The 19218-nt window shown below is 37.4% G+C and overlaps 1 protein-coding gene across 1 annotated transcript; it reads left to right on the plus strand.

Moving 5' to 3' along the window:
* The first annotated feature begins 16347 nt into the window (after nucleotides 1-16347).
* LOC108673640 lies at nucleotides 16348-18929 on the plus strand. Its single transcript, XM_018161497.2, has 4 exons — nucleotides 16348-16464; nucleotides 17108-17215; nucleotides 18211-18333; nucleotides 18465-18929. Exons 2-4 carry the CDS (start codon nucleotides 17141-17143, stop codon nucleotides 18711-18713), a joined length of 447 nt encoding a protein of 148 aa, XP_018016986.1. The 5' UTR covers nucleotides 16348-16464; nucleotides 17108-17140; the 3' UTR covers nucleotides 18714-18929.
* Nucleotides 18930-19218: the final 289 nt, after the last annotated feature.

Consider the following 19218-nt stretch of genomic DNA (forward strand, 5'->3'; position numbering starts at 1 on the left):
AGACACAATTAAACGAACTTTATTTCATTAATTTTTTCTACAAATGGTAATAACATTACCGATTAATATTTTTCCTAAATCAGTATTCCTACCATGTTGTTCAATTAAGGCCCATAGCATTCTAACATTATTTGTGCTCTGTTCTTGGTTTTTCCTCCCAGAGCGAATATGTGATTTTTTATTTACTGATCTTATGATATTACCCGCTACATAATTATATAATAATTTTGAGGTGTTTGATTAGATAACGGCACTTATGGAGCTAAGCCCTTAAAATTATTCGCGTGAATTCCTGACTATTCATGTTAACCCTCAAGTTAATGTGAGAGCCTTTATAATATGAAAGGCTGATTCAAGACAGAAAGCGAGAAGTTTTAGAGTCACATTATATGACAGTTTTTTCCGAGGCAGTATAAATACTCATCTAATGACATGTGCCCGTAACAATTCTTTGCGGTGCGCTGTTTGGCATAATCGAAGTTACCGCGATTCTGGAACTTTATTTTAAATCCAATTATATGGCAATAAAGTGTTTGAGAAACTCTTCCACTATATTTAGCTTCTTCAATATTTCAATTTTAGTCAATAGCCATGGCATCTTCGCTTACATCTTTATCCTTGAAAATAAGTTTTATTTTCAAGTGAAAACTTTGGAGTAAAGCTTTCTATTTTACAAACACGCACCAAATTTTAGCTACTTATTCTTCTTGTGACTGTGTCAGCTCCCTGCCCAATTTATAATTAATCATTCTGATTGCAGTCCGCAAATGACTGGCACGAATTTCAAGTCCTATTATCTGAGAAAACTTCGCAGCTCATGAAGTCCCAAAAATCTTAACCAAATATTAATAACAAATCCCATTCTATTTTTCTCCCTTGGTTTCGCCATGCTTTCGCACACACACAGCAACATATTTTCCTGGATGAGTTTTATTTTCGTCTAGTAGAAATGCATGAATAATTATTAGTTTAATCCATGGAGACCGGTTGCAGACAACAAAAGTATGACCACAATGAACCGGCGATGCAGCGCCCTTGGAAACGGTGGCCCTTCCTCAAGGCCATCGATCATGAACTGAGCTGGTCTGTTTCAAATTGATACAACATTAAATTTTTAACTTTGAACCTGAATTTTTAATATTCTCAAGTTACCAGAGAAACTACATTCAAATTTGATGAGATTATCATAATCTAAGTTTGATGTCAGTTAGCAGTCGAATGACCTCTAGTGACCTCTGAAAATACCAACAATGAAACGGTTGGCAATCTCCAGTCTCCACCGGTCAAGGACAGATTAAGGTACTTTTTCAAAGTCTTTATGGTTGAAGGTTTTCGATGGCATATGGTATCTAAATTTTTGATGTAATTAAATATCAAGTTCACAAACGACATCTAAAAAACCATAGGTGCGCAGGTTTTAAGAGCTTATTCGAGGTCTCCGTGCTTACGCAGTTAAGCATGGAAGAATTAAGATCACTTGATTGCTTAAATCACATGTTTATCAAGAATTTTAAAGCAAAGAAAACAGTCAAAAAAATCATTATCTCTTATAAATGAAAATGTTTTGGAATCCAGCTGCATCATCAGTTCAAAACATAAAATAAAAGAACAGACAATTAGCAAACTAAGTTCACATTGAAGATCTTAAAGCATAAATCGTCAAATAAAAACAAATAATAATGAAGTAAATATTAGCAGACAAACCTATTTATTTACAATTTCAAGGGGATATGAACTGTAGGCGGCATTTAAACTAGGCTTTTGGTCAAAAATATAAAGGGAATATGAAATTCACAGATTAAAAACCCCGGTTGTGCAGGCTAAAATCCAAAAATCACCATCGGACACCGGGCACTTGCACTGCTCGGCATGAACTCCTACTGCTGAATGAGGCAGATGAGCAAGCAGGTTTCCTGTTCTAAAACTCCTTCCTTTGTGCAACGCCAGCCTATTATAAAATTTGCGAGATGTCATACCGACACACGCTGGTGCGCACTGCGCACAACTATATTGATAAACTAGGGATGATCGCATAGGAACAGGAAGTGTATATTTTTAATTGAAAAAGGAACTGATTTTAAAAGTATTCACCAGCAACACATGAAGATTTACATTTAGGAGGTATTTACTAGAGACCAAACGTTTCAACACCTTAGACATAGAATCCGAAGCGGGACCGAAGTAAGGAAATGAACACTAAACTGCATTCCTACTGTCACGTTCGTGAACAACCTCAGAATATTGCTTAAACAAAAATTTCTTAGTTTGAGTACATACAAATTACGACGGAAACTCATTGAGTGAAAACGTACTGCGGAAAAGTTCAAATTCAGAGTGCATAGGATAGTATGGAAAGTGGAGCAAATACGAAAGTCGCGGTTTATTAACGTTTGAATCCCATTTAATTTGAAACGAAAAGAGTATAAGCTAAGGCAGCTGGTGCTTAAGCGGGTAAACGTTGATTTTCGGGAAATAGATGTCTCACACGCCCATTTGATTTTGTTACATTGTAATCAAGAAAAGATAAACTATCGTTGGATTCAAGCTCCATTGTAAATTTGATGAACTTGTGTTGGAGATTAAGATAATCAAAGAAAATGCAAACATGAGAGGGATGCTTGAAAATTAAAAAAGTGGTATCGACATAATGGTTATAGAATAGTGGCTTAAAATCAAAAGGACAATAATATTGACCAGCCCTGTAGCCTCGCGAAAACACCTGAAAATGTTAGCAAAAGTAGGGCCGAGAGGAAGACCCATGCCCAAACCATAACACTATAAAATTTTCCATCAAATACAAAAAAGGAGTTTAAAACAGAAAATTCAAGAAGATATTTGTAAAAGTTGCGGTTCAAACCCATGACACAGTCATTGACACTTTAAACAACCAACTGCATGAGGCAGATGTCAATACTTTCATAAAGGGGTTTATGGTAAACCAATTTTCTTACATAAAACGAAGCCATACTCAAGCCATAAACATTAGTAAAATTCTTTAAGCGATCCACGAACATGCAAGTATTGTCCACCGTATATTGATTGGTGATGGGACAGTTCAAGTAGTGCTGGAAGTTGAAACTGTCCCACCACCAATCTGTCTCACCGGTTGGAAGTAGTGCTGGTTTGACTCGTAAGCGGTGCTGGATTGTGCACAACCGCTTGAGCCTTATGACAGCACTTCACTGAATTATAGTGCAATTTTGTGGCGAACTGAGAATTTGAACGAAAGGCACTTTCCAATGGTAAGGATCAATTACAAACATAAAATTAATTCATATAATGTGAAGTTCGATTACGCCGGTCCGATCCTACGGATTCCCTATAATCCCCAGTCATACGGATCGTATATTAAGGACAATAATAATGGAATCAGAATATGGTCCATAAATCGTCGTGAGTCCCTACACGATGGTTCCTACGTGGAGTCATGGCCCTTCCCTATATATTCACACAAACGCAAGCCTGTTCTCCGCACCTCCTTGAAGAGAGAGATTTAACACTTTCGTGGGCAAGCATAAAACTGTGCATTAATTCAAGTTTCCGAAACCAGGACGAAAAAGTATGAACAATCATAAGCCATAATTAATCGTGTACATTTTCCTAACTTTGACATATTGAAACAGTAATTCACAGTTGAAGATTCTTTTAATGTGGCCATTACTCAGAAAAAAATTTAAAATAATTTGAATTTAACCATTCGAATATACAGAGTAACTTTCAAACTTCAAATTATTTCGATTTTATTTAGTTAAATTGCTTAACTAAAAAGATATTGCTACTTCCTTCTTTTTGAAAAATGCAAAGCAGCGTCAGTTTCGTTGTCAAAACTTTCCTTTAAATGCTCATATTTTAATTATTGGTCATAGTAGGAGGTAATGGTATTCACGGGGCAATGGTCATTTATTATTGGTGATTGGCAGAGGTACGATAACGTAGCCTCTAACACAGATTGAAGGCTGTGGTAAATTATTTTGGGAGGAGATTTGACGTTACCATATGTAGTCACTTACCTGCGAGAGGGTGCGACACGTGTGCTCAAAGGAGTCAATAAACTAAATGACATCATTAAACTCCGCAGCCCCTCACTGAAAATTATCGATGATGGAGTTCAATGACGGAAGTCCACACCACGTCTGCTGTACAAAGTCAAAAAATGGTTAAAGTGTCTATTTTGATACCAATTTGAAGTTTGAATAGGTGAAGTACACTTTTGTTGTACGCGCATTGCATATTGGTAACTTTCGGGGAACCTCTGAAGCCGATGTCTGAAAGAAAAACGAAACACAAATAAACTTTCAAGTTTTTGCTAAAATTGAGATAATTAGGATAGAAATACTTAAATATTAAGGGTGAAATTTATAAGCAAATAATGGCAATGGTAAACAAAGCCAAGTATAGACACGAAAAATATCTATGCAACACGTGAGAAAACTAGTACAATAAATCCGGCACAAAGTCGACGGGATAACTCCATGGCTGCCCAATTCGGCTTCTCTCGAGATCGCTTCAGACGCACACGGACTGGAGACATGCATGCGTGCCCCACTCAACTTGAGCAAGGAGGACGAGCTCATTGGAGTGAGTGACCGTTGAGAGTGCGGTGAAGCAGCCAGCAGTATAGACACGTCGATCATGCTACTCTACGCTAGTTAGGGTAGCTAGGGAATCATGGATGGCTCCAAAGGTGACGAGGTCAGTTGCACCAAGCAGACCCACCGGCGTGCCATATATCAAATGGAGAAAGTCAGCGTCAGGTCACAGGTACTGCCCGCTAGGGCGTTGACAGTGGGAAGATTGTTATCTGGAAGACGGAGTAGACCTATGTTGAGAATCATACCTCGCCATCAATAAAGCATTGGATATCTGGCTGATCGAGCTGGATCTGTTCAACCGTGCAAAAAATGAAAATATTTGCAGCACAGTTAGACAAGCAAATCCATCTAATTCTATTCACATCCATAATTTTAGACCCCGCAAAACAAAATTAACATGAATCGGCGGAACATCATGAGACAAATACTAGCAAAAAGGACAATGACAATTTCTAATTATAGGAGTAGTTTACCGGTGCAAAGATATTAGTATAGTGGAGCAACCCCGACCGATTCACAGGGTCTGCATAAGAGAATATTTTCTAAATTCTTTCACCCCTTTAAATAAATGTTTCAGTGACTGCTTTTTGGTGTGTATAAGATTCACTGACAGTTTCTTCATTACGGTCTAGCACTGAGTTATTCCATATATTTTATTGTTGGGATATAGAGATCTATCACAAAAAAATTCAATTTTCGTCAATACCTTCTCATGAAAGAAAATTTAAATCATTTCATATACGAAGAGTATATTTTTTAAACAAATTTGAAATTTTTTATTCCAAATTCTATGATGTTAACCGAACAAATGTTTAAATTTTGACCAGCATATAATAATTGAAAAAATTATATACTATATCCACAAGAATATTGATTTTCGAGTGTTATGCATGTAAGATTTGATTTTTTCCTCATGGTTCATGGAAGCTCCTCTTATTTGTTTTAAATTCAACTCCTGATACTAGAGCAATCGAAATATCCATCCCGTTAGTACGAGTGAACTTTTAGAGACAACTGCCATTATCAGAGTAAACCGGTCAATCCACTATCACAACATAAGATGTACAAATCTTGGTTTTGGCGCCTTTACTGCTTCGGTTCTCGTCTTGGGAGACTATTTAAGAATGAAGTGTTCGTGCTCTATACAAGTTGAACATTTGCGGTGTTAGCAATTAAAAATATAAATATTTCCTGATTTTAAATTGAGCAGCACAATTTTAAAGCCACTAATGTATGCCTTGTAACACAGGCACCATTTCCTTTTGTGGCATGTCTGTTTCAGCCAGACTCACATTATGCGGCTACCTACGAACAGCTTTAAAAATACCATAGAAAAAATTACTGCAAAACTGGCTCTAGCTGGGCCTCTTTACCTTGAGATGTCATGATGGGTATACATAAACATATGAACGTAACACGCAACTTTATTCTTGAATAGCACAGTTGACCGTATTATTGCTACAGTCGTTTGATAATACGGCTGGCCGACTTCCTGATCAAACGATAGGGAAATTATTCGTAATCATTATTATTATTATAACGAATAAAACCATCGCAGAAACTCGTACGTCTTTTGGGTTTACTTCATTGGTGGAAACAAACTTTTCCATGAATATAAATGTAGTTTATGACAGTAAGTTATATTGAGGTTGAATGTAAATTTGAAAGTAGGGTTGGTTCTTTAACTGAAGCGCTCGCTCATAAAATCGTAATTTTTTTATTTATGCCGGATGCAACGCCTGTGGATATAGGCTATGTTGCACAAAAACGTTTGGCAACCTTATCCTATATTATTTATTATTGAGTATAAATAGCAGGAGATCTATATCAGGCTTTATAATGTTGAAATCACCGGGACACAAAAAATTGGTCTATATGATCGTCTGCACCTACATGATCGTCCTCTAATATTATAAACAATCCACTTGCTGTTAAAACTGATATTCCTCTCTGCACACTCGGAGTACGAAACTGAGTCTCGAAGCTTCCCTAAGAGAACAAAATAAACAGTAATTAAACTTTTTCCTCGTGAAATCTAGTTATAAATATATTATTTATTTAATACATTTCAACAAATTATTTACCTCGATTCACATCAATTAAGATATCCTCATTTAATAACGCACATCAGGACCTAACACAATATGCTTCCGCTCGGGCTTATGCACCTCACAATACTCAATCAACGTACACCTTCTGTATTCCAACTTCCGTAGATTCTAAACTAAAATATCAATGAACAAATTCACAGCGATATATTAATTCCAAGTGAAATTACTCATGTCCCACAAGATAACTTTAAAAAGACATACATGCTTCGCCCTATATACATATTGCCCCCAACAAGTGTAACGGGCGCAGTGCACTTTAATTAATAATGGAGCTAACTTTATTCAACGACAATATTTACAACATATCTTACATATTTTTTACGTTCATACCACTGCTTAGTAAACTAATTTAGCATCATTCATCAAAATGAAACATACGAGAGAATTTTTTTTCTGATTTTAACTATTCACATCGGAACTCTTATAAACTTTTGTACGCGAATATAAACGCGCTACAAAGAAAAAAATTTCAATATGTAGCGTAAGCTCTATATACCAGTATAGCCGATTACGAATTTGGATATTCTCTGACCGACCCTTGCGGCCTGGTCACTCTACGACACATATGTGAGCTATCCACGGGTAAGACTTCGATCCTATCCGAAGCCTCTTCGATCATCCCCACCTATTTCATAACTCGTCATCAATCCTGTCTGTAGTTTGCTGATGATTTGTATACACGGTGAAAGTTTCTACACATACGTGTAGATGCAAATCTGTTCGATCGTCTGTCTCATTAACATCTGCTCGCGATATAATATCTGTGACTCCTTCCAACCATGCGACATCAAAAAAAAACGGCAAAAATTAGCAACTAGCAAAAATTAGCAAATTCTTAGCGCAAATAAATAAGCGGTCTGTTCTTCTTGAACGAGCATTAACCGCTCCAGCCACAACAGAAAGCTACCCAAAGAACAGTCACTTTCAATATTAATGTTATCCTCTGCAATTGGGGACCAGTGTTCGTCACATTCATGCATAGCTGCATTCTCATGCCTCCAATTCTCTAGTTGAATATAGATGCTCCATCCTCTCATGCAGGCAACACAAGGTCCATCTCATCGTTGCCTAAACTCTAATAGAATGCACTTCACTCGATCGCCATCATTTGCTTCTTATATGACTTCACTAGCGACCTGACCCTTACGCGCAAACATTAAATATCTATCACGTAAATTATAAACTTACCAAAAAATTTTTATCGAACAGAGAAACATGATATGCTGACTTTCTTCAGTAATACTCTGTGAAATAAATGCACGCTACTTCCCGTATCCTGTTCATCGGGTTACTATCGCTTAAATAGCATCACAATGTCGATGGACTTACAAACTCATTATCTGACGCGCTAATTTGACATTTGACGCACCATCAAAATGCAGTACGGGGTAAGCAGACTTTTGCCGTCGCCCAAATCAAACAAATGATCGGGTGCATCAAACCTGGGCTCTAATTTTTACCACACTTCTACTTAACTTTATTTCTTGTTGTTCGTCTGTCTGCTACAAATTTATAATCGATATTTAACACACTTCTACCTGTCCAACCGATCTAACATTTTGCACACTTGCGTAAAGTCGGAGAGAATGCATGAATCTATTGACAGAATAAAAAAAATTGAATTAAAAAATTAATAAAAAACTTATGTTTTAATATTTAAAAATAAAGTAAGAAGTTAATTGTACAAGTGTAACATTGGAGACACCGGCCTCTTTAGAAGTGTGGTCTTTAAAAAAAATTTTTAAACGCATATTTTATTTATGATGAGCCCTAATGACAGTTACATCATCAGATATTTCTTAACTTACCCCCTTACTCTGAACTTTAGTAATCTTATACGGCTCATTAAATTTTTCCCATGTTTATTATATAATGTATTCCCAATTTGTTTAATTTTCAGTGCTTCCTTTTAAATGTTTCGCGTGATAAGAAATTATGATGAGCACCGTGACTGATTCCACATCTCAATGGAAGCGTGTCAAGTACCATTATACAATAAGTGCCAAAGGTAACATGACATCCCAATAATACCTTGGACGACTTCCTTAACAAACTTAATAATTGTTCGTTTCGAGCGTTCTCTACGCCATTCCCCGGAGCTCTGGATCTTGTGGAGAATAAGTGACAACTAAATATTATAGGCTGGCCGATTTTCAACTGAATATTCTGAATGATTTTCACAGTCTGCAAATAATTATCACTTCGCTAAAGTTTTATATATGCGAGATGACTTCGCAGCCCCTTAAATTTCATAAATCGTTACCAAAAATTCTTAACATTCTCAATATTTTTTTACATGGTTTTTCCATATTTTTGAGTGCGCACATCGACATATTTTTAGAAATGAGTCTCCGTAGCGATGTTCATCGTCCAGCAAGTGCTAATTTTAATGTATAATGACCTGTCGTTTACAAAAAAAAAACGGAACAATGAACCTGCGATGAAGCGCTAGTTCATGCGTGCACGCTCTCCAGCACATGCCTGAAATGCCCTTGGAAACGGTAGCCCCTTCAAGGCCATCTGGACGGAGTTGTTGTGGATTTTGCAAGTTTATTTAAAACTAAAACCATCTTTTAATTGTTAACATTAAACCTGAATTTTCAGTATTCCAACGTTACCAGAGAAACTACATACATTCATATTTGATGAGATTATCATAATCTAACTTTGATGTCGGTTAATAGTCGAACAGCCTCTGGTGGCCTCTGAAATGACCGACACAGCAACGGTGAGCTACCAACGGTTGTCGTCAAGGGCAGAGTAAAGTACGTTGTTTACACTCTAATACTCCGCTTAAGACTGCTTTTGAATACTATTAAAGACTTTAATTTTACAGTACTTTATTTGCAGGCATGGAGTCAATGAACCTCTCGATACATTCACAAAAACGTGTGCCGGCTCTCCGCAGTCACCTTGGAAGGAGAGATTTAAAGCGACACATGTTCTCAGGGGCCTAGCGTGTCCTCTAAGGAGACATTAGACCAGGCAGACCCACTCTCGATATTTTCGAAGGTCGAATTAAGGTATTGAGTGCCACACTACGTCTGCGTTGCGATGATGCGAAGAAAAACTGTTAAATTGTCTAATTTTAGGCTGATTAAAATATGAATTGGTGGCGAACCGTGTTGATATACGCGTACCGAGTGTTGGTAATCACTGACTGGTTAATCGACGGATGAGACATTTTGTCCGGACGGAATTCATTCTTAACGCCCTCATTTAAGAATAATTTCAGTGGGAAAGATTCGGCATAAATGTAAAATAGTGATTGTTGTGTAATCAACATTGAAAATAATTTTTGCCTAGAGTCTCGTCCAATAGGAAACAAATAATTCATTTCATTACGACGCTTCGAAGGATTGGTCGTAGATTCAGCAACGTAATATTGTAGTGGAGGGAAATATCCAATTTATGGGTGTCTTTTATATTGCTGCATTTTAGCCACACAAATCAGGCGTCCTCCTAAAGTTGCCGGATTGAGCTGAAATACAAAATAGCATTCATTCCTGATGTCATTCGGTCTGCACTGCCACAATGAATAGAATAGGTGTTGTTGTATATGTGGAACTGTATACTCAGTCATTTGATTTTTTTAAAGAATTAGCAATACCGTTGTTATTTGTTATATGACCTGAAATTTGTCCGTGTGAAGTTCAACTTGTATAAAATATATGATGCGTTTTTTTTAGGTTTTTAGTGAGCAGTTTTAATCATGAACAACTTGTATAGGTGTTTTTTCATATCTCATCCAGCGAGATCTACGAAGTCAGAACTTACGACTTTAACTCATACACACTGTTGATTTTCCTCGTTGCCATAATGTAATGGAAATTTATTTTCTCCTTCGGATTTCAGTTATGTTAAAACCTTTTTTCGTCGTATGTTCTATTGCTGCCGGTAGGGTTGGCAAGCATGTCACACGCTGATGTGGCATTACCGGGCTGAAGCCCTTGTTAAGTTTCTTATCATTCGATTACTGCTATTTAGTTGGTGCGAACCTATTGTCACTGTTTGTGTGTGAATCCGTAGCGTCAATATTAGGTAGGTGTCAGTGCATTCACATGTTACTTATTCGTTCGAAGTGTTCGAATTTTATAACGTGTGCAGTGTGTTCACATTGGTGGTATACGAAGTTGATCCCTAGTATTATATTGTTACTGATAGTCTTGCTGATCAACATTGTTCGGCAGGACCGACCCCTTGCCCGGCCAGCTTGTACAGCTCCTATTTAGGCCGCCCCGACGGTACTTTCCCACTCCAGGACCTGCACCAGTGGAGTCTCAACCTGAGTTCAGTAGTCATTGCTGTGCACCATCATTCCAGTGCTCCATCGTGCTGTGCACCATCATTCCAGTGCTCCATCGTGCTGTGCACCATCATTCCAGTGCTCCATCGTGCTGTGCACCATCATTTCAGTGCCCCATCGTGCTGTGCACCATCATTTCAGTGCCCCATCGTGCTGTGCACCATCATTTCAGTGCCCCATTGTTGCTGCGTACCATCACTGTCGTGCACTCCAACCTTCCATTGCTGTGCACCGTCATTGCTGTACCTTTATTACTCATTGTTGTGTATCATTCACCCCATGCTCATTGTCGTAGTTATCTTGACCAAGCTTTACTTACTGCAACTTGCTCACCGATTTATCCTGACAGTGTTTAATTATTGTGTTTTGTTCAATAAATAATTGCTTAGTATGCTTTTATTTCTCCCCATGTTGGGGATCAGTGGCAGCATTGGGTCAAGTTTTCGAATCTAAATGAAGTCATCCTCGCTTAAACCTTACTCATATTGTAAGCTGTACATACCAGTAAAAGCGAGTAAATATTGAACGCAATGCTTCTGATTTCAATTCAATCCGACGAGGTTACTAGATTCAAACTGGCTAGTAACAACACTCTAAGACCTTTTAACTGTCCAGCGATAGTAGTGTTTAAGAGACAATTAAGGTAACCTGAACAGTCGCGCTGCGGTGGCGTCGCACACCCCTAGATATGAGAGAGCCTCGTAGTCGTAAGTTGCACCGATTTATCGGCGATATCTTCTTGCCGATGTTCACGTAAAGTCAGCTTGCACGAGCAATACATTTTCCATCATATAAATTGAGAAATAGCAATCAGCATTCAAGGTACAGCAAGCTTATTGGGGACATGGATTTTTTTATTACAATATTTAAATAAAATGAGGAATAGATATGCCCTGATTCGCTTTGAGATAAGCCATGCAAACCATGAACTACTTTCATAGTTAAAGCTTGGTATACGTATAAGTATTTGACGCTTAAATTATTCAGACAAACTGTTTAAAAATTGATTCATAAGATATTTATCAAAGATAATTCTCCAGTATAGATGACTCAAAAATAATTCGACTCTCGATAAGTACGATTGAGAAATATATTTTCCTCATTGTTTAATTATTGAATGTTTTTCGAATCTTTACAGATAAGAGATTATATATAAAATACAATTTGCTATATGTCGCTATTGCGCAGTCTCTGGTCAGGCCACCAGGGAGATCAAGTCGTCGGGCGACGTCAGCGCTCGACAGTCCCTTGATAGTACTTTATAGCTCGACCAGAACCATGGAATATGCTATAGCTCTCTTGCTGCAACACGCGTCACTAGATTATGTGATTTGAGCCCACAATCGTGATTCCTGTGTTACGTAACGCATGAATCATTTCCAGACAACCATTGGACTTGTAATGCGCCGTAAACATTTTAAATATTTTTCAAGCATATTATCTTTGTAAACAAATTGTCAACATCAGAGAAAATATTTCGACTTGTATTTTTAAATTCACACACACACACAAACACATGCACGTACTTTAAAGTCTTGCTTTGAGTTGGAATGTTCAATCTTGGTTAGTTCGATTGATAAATCAGACCGATATCAGTTTGGCTCATTTTTTTGTCTAATAATAAAAAAGAATGATGAACCTGACTGATGGCTAGTGCTAAACTTCTATAATTTTGTTGTGCAGAAGGAGAATTCTTTCATACTTTAAGAGATGTGATCAGAATTTGAGAAATCGCTCTTGAATGACGACGATCAAGTTGCCTATCACTTTCTCTGATCAAACTGTATTATAAATTCCTAATGTAATTTTAGTGTCTCAGATTTCAAATGTCAAGTCATTTTTGAAGAAAAAAATTCGAGTTGGTCGATTTTTCTACTCGTATAGCCTTCGTATTGGACTGATTTGATTTTTATGTTAACTCGTGCGATTATAGTGTATCAATTAGCCTGTTTATGAACTAAAAATGCTCACAAAGGGCAAAACTTTTAATACTGAATTGCTATTATTTCGAAACTATACTCGCATCACTTTACAGAACCATTCCATTTTGCTGCGTAATGTTATTATTGTTTCATGTTCATGACCGAATTCGGATTGGCCATCTTAATTCAATGGAAAATGTGATACTTGAAGTAAAAATTTTATTTTAGCGAACGAATTTTATCCAAGTTCAATATTTTTAAGAATACTTTCCCAGCAAAATTTTCATCTATATTATAGATGAATATTTTCCCGTAGTGTACGGCGCTAATTAAAACAATTCTAAATTCGCCTATTTTATAATGCGCACCACAGGTGATGAGCGTAGCACCAGAGATACGCGTACCTCAGAATCGTATATGAAGTGAGAAAAATTATTATATTCAGTTTTCCTGACCATCAGAAATATAGGCAAGGTTTTTCATCGTTAAGCGAAACCAGTCTATTATTCATCGGATGGCTTCCCAATTCAAGAATTAATGATAATTTGTATTTTGGAAAATAAAAGGCGGAACAAGTAGTATCTCCTTTATGCGATCGTTGACGTTATAAGTAGGTATCGTACATGTATGAGTAAGTAAGTAGTATCGTTCCACCGTGGCACGGTTAATGGAGATTTGAGTCAAAAATTATAGGCAAGTCTTCTCGCACGCCTGCCTGCAGCTTCGTTACTTGCATCTGATATTTAGTTTTGTTCTCACTTTTATTGCCCGCTGTTTAAGGTAAACCATAGCAACAGGCATCACTGATGAGTTTCAAATGTTGGAAAATTTCCGTTTCTTGTCTACCAGTTAAGGAAGGGAGTAGGAATTCTTTTGACTTCGAACAGATCCTGCTTCAGCCGTCGTGGAAATTGAATCGAAACAAAGGCTTGCCTCCTGATAGCCGGCGGAGTGCGTACGAGAATCTCGTATCATATCTGACTTTGGATCGTAAAGAAGAACCTTTATAGGCTTTGTCTAGTAAATACGACGCTGCTGTTTGCAAATATGAAAAAATGAGTAATTATATTGCATTCTGCCGACCAGTACGAGGGGCAGGGGGCTATAGTTCGCTAAAACGGTGAGTGCCCCGGCAAGATGTTTCTAAATTTAGCCACCATATCGCACCGCAAACCGGTTGCCCATGGTGACTTTCTAGCACCAGGCACCTCTCTGACGACAAGCCATGAGTAAATAGGATTAAATTAAACTTGACGATCAAAGGGGTTAAATTAGGCCAACGTACACGTGTCTAAAAATATGATTAAGTGAAGAAAAGTTTTAAACTCGCCCTCCACCCTCCCCCATTTTACCCTCTTATCCATCAACCCTCGAGAGGGATCTCGCAGTTATTGACCGAGGCAGTTGTTTGCTGACTCATGGACTGAGGCAGTTTGCTGACTACTGGACTGAGGCAGTTTGCTGACTACTGGACTGAGGCAGTTTGCTGACTACTGGACTGAGGCACTTTGCTGACTACTGGACTGAAGCACTTTGCTGACTACTGGACTGAAGCACTTTGCTGACTCCTGGACTGAGGCATTTTGCTGACTCCTGGACTGAGGCATTTTAATTGCTGACTACTGGACTGAGGCACTTTGCTGACTACTGGACTGAGGCATTTTGCTGACTCCTGGACTGAGGCATTTTGCTGACTGCTGAACTGAGGCAGTTGCTATAGCATGGAATATGCTATAGCTGACTACGCTACTGAGGCGGTTTGCTGACTCCTGGACTGAGGCAGTTTGCTGATTCAAGGGCTGCATCAGTTTACAGACCAATAGATTGCAGTGGCCCTGCAGACTTCTGCACAACGGAAGCATGCAGACTTACAGACTGCAGCAGTCAACAGACTTAAGAGCTCCAGAAATACACAGACATATGAATGACAATATTTTACAGCTAAAGCAACCTATTTCGTTTCTGACATCTGGCTTTCAACATAGATACAATATAATTTCATTATTTCAATTTTTAAACATAAAATGAAACTTTAATAACCTATCGATGACTCCATTTTTAGACCTAAAATAAAATATGCGTTTAAAAATTACTTTTTAAGTTACAACACTTCTAAAGAATCCAATGCATCAGATGTTACACATGTACAATAAATTTCCAATTTTATTTCAAATATTAAAGAAGTTTGTATTTTATTTTTGTACAATATAAAAAAATTCTCAAAAAAATATATTTTTTAATTTAAAAAATGATTTATTCTGTCAATTGATTCATACATTGTCTACAACTTTAAGTAAGTGCGCAAATTTTCAGATCGATTGGACAGGTAGAAGTGTGTTAAATATCAATTATAAGATTGGTAGCAGACAAATAAACAAACAACAAGAAGTGAAGTTAAAGAGAACTTTTGGAAACAGTGAGATTTCAGATGTCTGAATTCCAAAAAAAAAAATACTTCAAATTGAGTTTTCACCTATAGTTAGATTACAAGTTGAGCATAAAACTGTATCTCTACAGATCGAGATGTTAAAAGGTATTTTAACTCAAATAAATAAAAACAATATAATACATGTTTTAGGTATGCAACGAGGCTTATGCTTACGTCATCCTTGAACGTAACTTTTCTTCAAACCAGTTTCACGTTTATTACTTCAAACAAGTTCGTTTATAACTTCTATATGCATGATTTAATTCGTGTGGGTATCCTTCATTTAGGCAGCAAAAGAACTATACATTTTTTAATTTTTATCTCTCAATAAGAGGTCATGTAGGCAGGTCTGCAATAATAGGAGGAGCAGAAATCCTCCTCCCAGGGATCCGGGCAGCCAATGAGCATCAAGGCCAGACTCCCCTCGAGTATAAAAGCCACGTCGCACCTGCAGCGGCATCAGACTGCAGGAGCGTCTCATCAGGTGAGGTTCATGTCTTTTGTCAGCGCCTTGCTGCGCTAGGACAACAGAGAGTAGCAGAGAACTTGCACAAAATTGACATCTATAATGTTATTTTTTTGGTAAGATATTTATTCTAAGGAAATTTTATCGAACTCATTTCAAATGCAGTATTTACTGCTCACTTGCGACAAGTGCGCGAATTTTCACAGTAAATTACAAAACTTTGGCAGCAATTTGCTCATTTAATGTTTTTTTTCAGCCATGGCAGGAAAGCTCGTCGTCTCGCTCGCACTCGTGCTGCTGGCAGCCTCAGCAGCCACGGCTCGTCGTGCACATGCCAACGATTACGTCAACTCATACTACGCCAGGCAGAAGGTGAGTGCCTCTACTTAATGAGTACTCCAGGCAGAAGGTGAGTGCCTCTACTTAATGAGTACTCCAGGTAGAAGGTGAGTGCCTCTACTTAATGAGTCCTCCAGGCAGAAGGTGAGTGCCTCTATTTAATGAGTCCTCCAGGCAGANGTCCGCGACGAGAACACCAAGATCAGCGCTGCTCGCGAGGCCTGCCGCGCGCTGCCCCCCCGCGCGCTCATCGGCACGCCTAATGTTCCTGGCGACTTCAACTACGAACACACCGATGACGTAAATATTAATTGAATTATTTTGACCGTCATTTTCATATATGTAGTATAATTCATATCTTAATACTCTGTCATTTTTTGCTTGTTAATTTATAAGCTCAGTTTACCGTTTTATTTCTTGAATTTAATTTTGTCATGCACTATAAAACAATGCGGTATGGCATTCAGTATCTTTGATGATATTTTTATTGAACTTCGTTTCAATAAGGCTAAGAATTTTTATACGTGAACAATAATAAAAATCAACTTATCTATATTTCAATGGTAAGGTGTCTCGTATAGAAAATTTTAAACGATATACATTCCAATTTCCACGTATGATGGTAAATTAAAAGTCCAACTCAATAAAATTAAACAAAATTGTCTGGAAACATCTGTGAACAAATTTCGAATCCTTAACTAGCTGTCAGAACTTTCAACGCAAAAGATTAGATTTTAATGTTAGTGAAATTTATATCAATCAATATTAATAAACAAAGGAAGGTCAAAATATATATTTTTTAATATTTATTTAATAATATTTATATCTACATATATGAAGGTAACAAATATAAACACATATTTGTTTAATAATAATAAACATATATTTTAATAATAATAATAATTGTTTAATTTGGTTTAATACGAGCTTGTTTGGTTCTCAGCACCTGCAGGAGAAGCCGTACTTCACCCAGGAGATGGTGCGCTACCTCAGCGAGAGGATGATGGCCAAGACCTCGAACGCCACCTGCGTCCTCAGACAGCTGGGATACGTGAGTGAGACAGGCATTAACTTAGCGATATACATGGCGTTATAAATGATAGTGATGAATGTACGCGATTTACTCTATGAACTTTTTTCGAGAGGATACGTGAGTGAGACAGGCACTAACACAGTGATATACATCGCGTTATAAATGATAGTGATGAATGTAAGCGATTTACTCTATGAACTTTTTTCGAGAGGAAACGTGAGCGCGAAATGCTTGATACTGTAATTACTACCGAAGATACGCGGCCCTTATAAATCTCCAAATTTAAATCTCTGACCTTAACAATGGACATTGGTTAGGTAAACCTTATCTCACGACTGGAGTACGCAAGTTGATTTATGATTTACCTAAATTAACATATTTTTGTTGTATTCTCTTTTGCATATCTTTTTGTTGTTTTCTGTTTGTTGCATATCTTTATCCTATCAGGGGAATTTGGAATAGAAGAGTGTTTTTTTTTCAAATTACAGACAATCTAACACCAACTGCACATATTTCACATACGAGGAATGGAATATTTCACATGCGAGGAATATTTAACATTTCATGGCAAAGCCTCGTAGCTAATTTGTTCTTGAATTAGACTGATATGGTTAGCAGCCTTCAACTTAAAGGTGGGGAAATTGTCTTACAACCTTTCCAAATTAAAATTAAGGTTAATAATCCTTAAAATAAGTCGTGAATTTCATAATTTCTACCTAGAGAAATTACCATATTGTTGTATTTGACTGCATGTTAATTGGTTCCTTTTATTATTATAGAATTTAGTGATATTAATGCTTCACAATGGGCTGCATTTACGTAGCACAGTACAGCACATACATTTTCGAATGGAGCGTTTAAAGCTTTACATTGTGGAGTATTGGATATGAATTTTCAATTTTAGGCCATTGATCACAATGTAAAAAAAACATTATGAGTATATGTTTTGTGCATATCAAATGCAAAAGTCTTCATAGACATTTTACAATTTATTTTTAATTTCAAAATTGCAGATGGATGAGAATGATCATCTTCTCTATGAGAACTACGTCTCTAACATCAACGCCCTGTCCGTTAACGATGCCGAGTTGAAGACCGACCTCGTCGAAGGTGTCAACGACTGCAAAGCCATGGCTGTATGTATTAAACCACGGTCCTGTTGATGCATCCAAATCCAGTCGAATCACTTGTTTAAAATATTTAAGTATTTCATATAATATGGAACTTGAATAATATTCGAACACTTCATAGTCGTCCCTTTTCATAGGAATGCCTGCCGCTGACCAAGATCGCATACCCCCTGACTGCTGCTCTGATGCGATGGTCCACTTGGTCCAAGTGCTACGTCAGCATGGTCTACCAATCGTGTATCAAGAAGGACCTTAGGGCCAACGCTCAGGAATTCGAGCTCCAGGGGCTCGGAAACTTCCTCTCCGACTACTCCGACTCCGCTAAGATGTACGCTGTTGTCTGGGCCAGGACTGTGCTCGACCAGGGAGCTGATTTCCTCTGGTAAAAATCCCCCTCGAAAAAGTCAGCTGCAATCTATATCCCCGTTCGATTGATGAGAAATGAAGCCAAAATTGAAAAAGTATCCTTTCAGAGAACAATAGCTGCCTTATGGTTAAAAATATGGTTGTCAAAGTTAATGAAATAAATGGACATGTGATGATTTACTTCAATAATTGTAGCATAAAACTAGCAAGGGACTACAAATAAAAATAAAATTTGTCATTGAATTTCATTTTTTCTCTTTAGACGTACGTGTTTCGTAACAATTTTTCACCTTATTGGACTTCTTTGAATTTTTATGTTCATCATCGAAAGATAAATAGGATAATTTGAGCAATTAAATCGAGAATTTACCCAGAACTTCGAAGCGCAGGATATACTAAGAAATTCACTGTTTCTTCAATGTAAACGCTTCAGAGAACAACTCCATCATAAGCTTAAAATTTCAGGAAGAAAAGAATAATCAGTACAGCGACAAAATTTTCTGGGTATAAATTGAACCTAAATTG

The sequence above is a fragment of the Hyalella azteca genome, unplaced genomic scaffold, assembly GCF_000764305.2.
Source record: "Hyalella azteca isolate HAZT.00-mixed unplaced genomic scaffold, Hazt_2.0.2 contig9819, whole genome shotgun sequence".
Classification (NCBI taxonomy): Eukaryota; Metazoa; Arthropoda; class Malacostraca; order Amphipoda; family Hyalellidae; genus Hyalella; species Hyalella azteca.